Below are 7,144 nucleotides of genomic sequence, written 5' to 3' on the forward strand. Positions count from 1 at the left end.
CAGCTCCCTAGAGCCTCTGACCTGGGCAGCAGAGCCTCAGGTCTCAGCCAGACATGTGACCTTTGGTCGGCGTCCCGCAAAGGTGCTCAGGACGTGGGACTTGCGCCAAAACCCAAGTCCCTTCCAAAGGGTAGGAGGGACAGGAATGGCCCTTCTGGGCAAGGCTCAGCTCAGGCTGGGAGCACTGGGGCGCACCTGAGCCCCACTTTCTCAGGGAACATTGCTGTGTCCACAGCACACAGGGCTGACCGAGCAGGACTCTGTGACCACGTGGGGGCCGCTGGAGCAGAGCTATGGGTGGTGGTGGGGCGGGGCGGGGGGGGGCCGGCAGGTGGGACACAGGGCCTGGCCAGCTGCCTCACCTCCTCCAGCTGGCTGTGCACGTGCTGGACGATCAAGTCGATGGCCACTGTGTTCCCGCTCCCTGGGTGGGAAGGGCAGGAGGGTGACACCAGCGGGCGGGTGATGGCGGTGCATCCCACCCGCCCCCCACAGCCTGCTCACCTCGGGGCACCACGATGTCTGCCAGACGCATGGTGGGCTGAATGTACTGGTCGAAGGCTGGCTTGACGAACTTGTTGTATTGCTTGATGACACCTGCGATGTCGCGGCCACGCTCACTGATGTCCCGGCGAAGCCGCCGCACAAGGCGGATGTCAGAGTCCGTATCCACAAAGATCTTCATGTCCAGGAGCTGGAGGGGAGCAAGCCACTGCCGGGGAGGCTAGCACGCAGAAGCCATGAGGCCATGTGACCAGGACCCGGCTCCTGCACAGACCGAGAGCAAGCCAGGCCCCGTGGCACATGGAGGGTCTGGAGGGCAGGGATGCTGTCAGCCAGGTTTGGTCCAAGGGCACGGGTTCGACGCTCCTCTGGACAGCCTCCCTCACTGATGCCCTCACACTGGGGACTGGGGCTTGGTGAGTCTGGGTCTGTCCCCACACTCAGCTCACAGCAGGTAACCCCTGAAGGAGCCATGGAGGGTGCTAGGGGTAGCGGGTTCCTGGGCCCTGAGCCTCAGAACTCCCACAGGAAGTGCACAGCGGCTGTGAGCACCAACGCCCAGGAGCACCCTGTGCAGACCCACAGACACCAGCGTGCACGTGAGCCATGCCACCCTCCAACGTCACCGTCATCTTGGCGACCGCAGGGACCCCGAGGACAGCAGAGAGAACACTGACAGAAACCTGGTGTGTGCAGGTGGGGACAGAAAGGAAACCAAGGTACCAGCCCAGAGCTTGTGCCCAGGCCCAGGAAGTGTGGCACCTCGGTCTGCCACCAAGGGCATTTCCATCTTCTCTGTGGGTGGCAGACCTGCCCTGTCTGCTCAAACCCATGTCCTGGACCCCCTCTTGGGAGAGGGCCCGCTCCTCACCCGACACCCAGGGACCACACGTTGGATGGAACAGGTGACCCTGTGCCACGGGACAGGGTGACAGGGTGACAGGGTGACAGGGCCTGCCCAGAGGAGGCATTGAAGGCGAGTCTTGTGGGAGGGCGTCCCGGCAGGAGGATGGCCTGGAGCCCGCCCTCACCTCCAACAGCGTCTTGTCAGCAAAGGCCATGATGCCCTCGAAGATAATGACGTTGGCACCGTAGAGCGTCTTCTGCAAAGGGAAGGAGCCTGTGCTGGCGCCCGTGCCGGCCCATGTGCCCAGTCCCTCACAGCCCAGCTGCTGGGCCTACCCAGTCCTTCTTGCGGCTGTGGGTGGTGAAGTCGTAGACCGGGACCTTGACGCTCTTGCCCTGCTTCAGCTTTTGGAGGGTGGACACGATGAGGTCGAAGTCGAAGGCATCCGGGTGGTCAAAGTTGTAGTTGTGGAGGGCAGCCTGCTCCTGCTGCTGCTGGGTGAGCACCTGTGAGGAGAGCAGGGGTGCACTCAGGGCGGGGGGGCTGCAGGCCCTCGGCACAGCGGCCACACGCCAGGGCACCCCTCACCTTATAGAAGGAGTCCATGGACAGCAGGACCACCCAGGGCACGTCCAGGGCCTCGATGATCATCCTGGCCACAGTGGTCTTCCCAGAAGCACTGCCACCACCCAGGCCTGCGGGGGAGCAGACAAGGTGGGCCACACACCTGGGTCCTGGGGTGGACGGGGCCAGGAGAGCCCTTCCAACCAAGTCACCACAACTGGAAGCCCGACCTCTGCTGCTGGAGAGCACCCTGGCACCTGATGACGGGTCCTGCCCAACCCACCCGGTGGGGTGACAGGGAGGTGGCAGCCGACTCACCGATGGCGAAGGCCTCCTTAGACTGTGTGCCGTGCTCGTTGTACCAGGGCGGCCGCCCCGCCGTGTAAATGGTGCGTTTGCTGGTGCGCAACAGGGGCGGCTCGGATTTGCACTGGCTGGTGGTGCGCTTCCGCGGCGAGCGCCCAGTGCCCACGGGCGGGAGGAGCCTGTCCAAGGCCTCAGCGCTGCTGCTGCAGGAAGGAGAACAGCTCGCTCGCCGGCCCTGCCACCAAGCCCACCCCCACGCCAGGCCCAGGGTGGCCGTCTCTATGACGTACTCCCTGTGCAGGCACACGGGCATGGCTGAGATGGCACACAAAACCCGCCTGCCGCCCATCCACAGGGCCCGTGGCCTCAGTCACTGTTCACACGAGTTCAGAGAGACAGCAAACCACAACTTCGGTGCAGGGGAGTGCCATCCATGCCAAGGACAGTGATGTGGACGGATGTAGGTGGGAGACCGTGAGCTGGGAGACCCTTGGGGAGGCCACTGATTCTCGCCCTCGAGCACCTGCCAACTGCAGGGAGGAGGGCAGAGGCCCCACAGCCCGCGAGGTGGCAGTTCCGCCTGGGAAAGGCAGGCAGCACCTGTGCCCAGCTCTCCCCATGCTGCACTGCTTGTGGGAGGGACATCCTGGCCGCTGTCAGGGCTCCAGTGTGGTCACTGGCTTGAGGCCCCAAAACCAACAGGGATGGCTTCTGGGGAGGCCCGGGTGGCTGAGCGGCCTGGCTTGACACCTGCTCAGGGAAGGCCTGAGACGGACAGGGACATGGCAGGTGTCCTGAACGTGGGTTGGGCGAGAAGTAAACTAAGATGTTTATGTGAAAACCAGCATGTGGAGATGGCCAGCCCATGTGCCCTTCGGGTCTGCGCATGTGAGTGGGACGTGCATGCGCACAACGAGCTAGAAGCGGTGCCACAATTGCCCTGGGCACCAAGATCTGGAACAGGGATTTCTGCCCCGTTTGAATGTCTTACAAATACGTGCCCCTGTTATCAAAAACCAGACCAAGTCATGGTCTGGACTGAAGCTCTGTCCTGCTGTCACCGCTACAACCCGCAGTGCCAGGTGCGCCTGTGCAGGTGCTGGGGGGACAGCAGAGAGGTGAGCTGAGGCCCCGCACGCGACAGGCACACCGACAGCCTCGAGGGCACAGAGAACAGTGTCCGCACATGAAAGGGGCAAGAAAGCCTGCACGCTGACAGGAGACACGTGGCCCCATGGGGGGCGGGGGCAGCGAGCCGTCCGTGTGCAGTGCTCGGTGTCCGCATGTGGTGCTCAGCGGCGTCTCTGCAGGGACAGCCATTACCTTCGGGTCCGTTCAGAACCTGGTGCTAAAGCTCGCCATGGGGTTGGGCGTCAAGATGACCCAGTGGCCAGGCAGGCCTGGGGACAGGCCACAGCACCACCATGGACCGTGAGCGCCTGGGGAACTCAGACTGGCATGGACCAGCCGCCCTGGAGACAAATGGTGTCTCCAGGCCCCAGTCACCCTGGAAATGGCAGACGGAGCCATCCTGGCAACAAGGAGGCCCCTCCCCTCTGTGCTTTCTACTCAGGGAGGAAACCCCGAGAAATTATGGTTTGCAAAGGCCAAGACCTGGCCAGCAAGGGCGCACCCGTGCTAAAGATGGCCTCGCAGAACGGACCCCCGACAGCGGAGGCCAGGGCTGGCACCACTCCGGTCCCTCTGCTTCTCACCCCAGGCTGGCAGCCTCTGGGGGGAGCCTTCAGGTCCCTGCTGTGCCTGCTCTGCATCCTACTGAGGTCATGATGACCACCGGCAAGGACGACTTCCGAGGCTGGTGCTGCCGACAGCCTGGGGTAGACACCTCCCCGGGACAGGGGGACGGGGGCCAGGGGTGGCTGCCAGAAAGCGCCCGCCTCGGCGTGCAAGGGGCCTGCAAGCGTCAGGCCGGGTCTGCAGCCAAGCCCAGCCCACGGCCTTCTCCAAGCCCAGCTCTCTGGGAGCCAGGGACAAAGCCTCACTGCCCTGAGAGCGAGCCGTATCATAGCGGGACCAATTTCGATGAGGGAAACTCGCACAGACCTCGTTTCCCTGGTCACAGGCGGACAGAGCACGCGGACTACGATGACAGGGCATTTCAGCTACAGGACTGGGGGACACAGACCTGCCTGCAATGAGCAGCCCCCGGTGCCTGTGGGTGGTAGGCCCTACCCGCCCCAAGCACCGGCCTGGCTCCTGGTCCCTGATGTGCAGCGCCCCCCGCAGGAATCGACCGAGATGCAGGGGAGGAAGGGCTCTTCACCACAGCTGCGGACAACAGGCCTGCCACTCACCTGCCTTCTGCTCCAAGGGCCCAGCACCCTGAGATCCTGATGCCAGGGTAAGCTGAGGGGCTGCTCATGGCTGGACACAAGATGATCCGAGGTGTCTGCAGGGGCACCCCACACTGCCTCAGGCCCACAGCAGCCCCCTAGGACAACCCAGGAACCATGTGAGCTGCCCCTCCATGGGTGGGTGGGCAGCCAGTGTGAGGCCAGACCCCTGGCTGCAGAGGCTACCCACTGGGAGGCAGGGAGCTAGCAGCTGGGAGCCCCTCAGGCCCCTGTGCCGAAGGAACAGCACTCACCACCAGCCGGAGACGAAGTCACAGGCATAAGAGGATCACGCAGCTGGGGCTGTGCACTTGCCTGATATTAATAGCACTGACCCTGCTGGAGAACAGGCAGCCTCGGGTGTGAACTGCCCCCTGGGCACAGGCTGGCACACTGCTGGCCCAGGGCTTGGTGAGGACCACCGTGCACCCCCTGAAATACCCTAGAAAGAGCTTCAGACCCCGGGCCTGCCTGGAGTTGCAGGGCCAACTGCCCCCAGCAGAACAGGGGCATCTGAGCTATCTCTTGGCCAAGCTAAGGTGAATGTCAGCGCTGAGCCGGGCGTACCACCCGTGCCCAAGGTGCCTCCTAGAGGCATAAACAAATCTGAAACTCTACCCTCCTGAGCATCTGAGAATAACTGCCTGCCCTGCCCTCCACAGCTAGGCTCCAGCATGTCCCCCAAGGCACCTGTGCTCGGCGTTGGGGAGGGAATGACAGAGCCAGGCCCGCCTGGCGGCAGGAGGAAGAGCCATTCAGAAAGGGTGAGTCGGCTAAAGGAGCTGTCCTCAAGTCTGCACAGGGGCTGCCCCACAAGTCCCGACTCCTCCCTCCTATCAAGTCACTGGATGTCGCTGGCTTTCCTCATTTGTGTTTTAATCCTCACTAAAGGATTTTTCCATTGATTTTCAGAGAGAATGAAAGGGAGGGAGAAGGGGTGGGGAGAGAGAGAGAGACATCAATGTGAGAGAGACACATCAATTGGTTGCCTCCCTCACGTGACCCAACTGGGGCTGGGATGGAACCTGCAATGGCGGTACATGCCCTAGGTTGGGAATGGAACCTGAGACCCTTCGGTCTGCGGGCTGATGCCCCAACCACCGAGCCAAACCGGCCAGGGCCAGCTTTCTTTCCTCCTGACTCAGCTTCCAACAACATCCCTAACAGCTGCCAGAACCTCACCGGAGAGAAAATTCCAGATAGGGTTGGGTTCAAACATCTGAAAGGGGCCTCTCCTGCCTGCCTAGGTAACGTGGGTGTGTCTACACCCACCAGAGGCATCTGGAGGCGCGACTGGCCTGTCCGTCTTTGCCCACAGGAGCTTCCCTCCTGACCCTGGGCTTGGGCAGATGGGGGGCTGGCCAGCACTGCAGAGTGGGGGCAGGCACCCAAGGCTTCCACTCCTGCCTGACACCCCATCCCGGTGGAGGGAAGTCTGCTGGGGGAGTAAAATGAGGCCGGGGGTGGGGAGAGAGGGGGCTGGTTCACCAGGGCCGGGCTCAGGGACAGAGGGCTCAGGGTGTCTTTCTCAGGGCAGGTGCAGGAATGGGGCTGCAGCCCTGCCCCACCACCCTGGAACCCCTGGCAGGACCCCTCCTTCCCAATGCTCTGGGCCAGCCTCCCTGCACCCCACAGCTGCAGCCCCAACCCCACCTGGACCAAACCAGGACACAACCTGAGGAGAAGGCACCGCCACAGGTGCCCATTTCTCCAACAGCACATCCAGGGTTAAGGAGTCCGAGTCCCTGTCCTCATGGGGCTGACCCTCTAGGGCAGTGATGGCGAACCTTTTGAGCTCGGCGTGTCAGCATTTTGAAAAACCCTAACTTAACTCTGGTGCTGTGTCACATATAGAAATTTTTTGATATTTGCAACCATAGTAAAACAAAGTCTTATATTTTTGATATTTATTTTATATATTTAAATGCCATTTAACAAAGAAAAATCAACCAAAAAAATGAGTTTGCGTGTCACCTCTGACACGCGTGTCATAGGTTCGCCATCACTGCTCTATGGGCACAAGAAACAACGGCAAGGTAGACAGCCACAGGGGCCACAAGGTGGAAGAAGATGGGACCGCGGGCAAGTAGAGGCTCGGGGACACCGGACTCCAGCAGAGCCAACTCTGGGGCCCGCCAGGGTGGTGCAGGGACTGTAGGGGAGCCCTAGGCCTCAGCATCAGGAAAGAGCGGTGAGCAGAGCAGCGCCAGGGCAGAAGAGCCCTGCAGTCCAGTCACTGCCCTCTGGTCCTGGGTCCCATCCTCTGTGCACAGGGCAGGGCCCGGACAGTAGCTGCCACCAACCTGTCTTCAGGGAGTGCTTTTCTCGAGAACTTGCCTGGCCCTGTCTCCTCTGATCTGGGGCTAAATCAAAGATTATTTGGAACCAGGAGGTGTCGCCGACAGGTCCTATTAGACCTTATCACGCCATACCCAGCTCTTAGTCGCTGCTCACTGGGAGGGTGCGAGCCCAGGAGGACACATGCTCCACCAGGGCCGACACTCCGGCAGGAGCTGCCAGGGCGGGGCGGCCGGGCCTCATTCCTCTCCCTGCAGCACCCAGGCTGCCC

At 62.1% G+C, this 7,144-nt stretch overlaps 1 protein-coding gene across 7 annotated transcripts in view; it reads right to left on the reverse strand.

Annotated features, from left to right (window-relative positions):
• UCKL1 (uridine-cytidine kinase 1 like 1) overlaps positions 1-6,409 on the reverse strand; it is a 9,599-nt gene extending 3,190 nt beyond the window's left edge. For 4 of the 7 annotated variants that reach the window (XR_002826605.1, XM_023745546.1, XM_023745541.1 and 1 more), the window contains exons 1-6: positions 2,234-3,254; positions 1,940-2,046; positions 1,687-1,857; positions 1,536-1,607; positions 505-694; positions 363-424 (exon numbers count right to left, since the gene is read on the reverse strand). Coding sequence is in view for 6 of the 7 variants with exons in the window: in XM_023745546.1 (XP_023601314.1) it covers positions 363-424; positions 505-694; positions 1,536-1,607; positions 1,687-1,857; positions 1,940-2,046; positions 2,234-2,570 (939 nt within the window). In the remaining variant the exon portion in view is untranslated. Of the gene's footprint in view, positions 1-362; positions 425-504; positions 695-1,535; positions 1,608-1,686; positions 1,858-1,939; positions 2,047-2,233; positions 3,255-4,536 lie in introns of those variants that run through there. The other 3 variants (XM_023745544.1, XM_006104229.3, XM_023745545.1) reach the window with 3 other exon arrangements.
• Positions 6,410-7,144: the final 735 nt, after the last annotated feature.

This window comes from Myotis lucifugus, unplaced genomic scaffold, assembly GCF_000147115.1.
Source record: "Myotis lucifugus unplaced genomic scaffold, Myoluc2.0 scaffold_555, whole genome shotgun sequence".
Classification (NCBI taxonomy): domain Eukaryota; kingdom Metazoa; phylum Chordata; class Mammalia; order Chiroptera; family Vespertilionidae; genus Myotis; species Myotis lucifugus.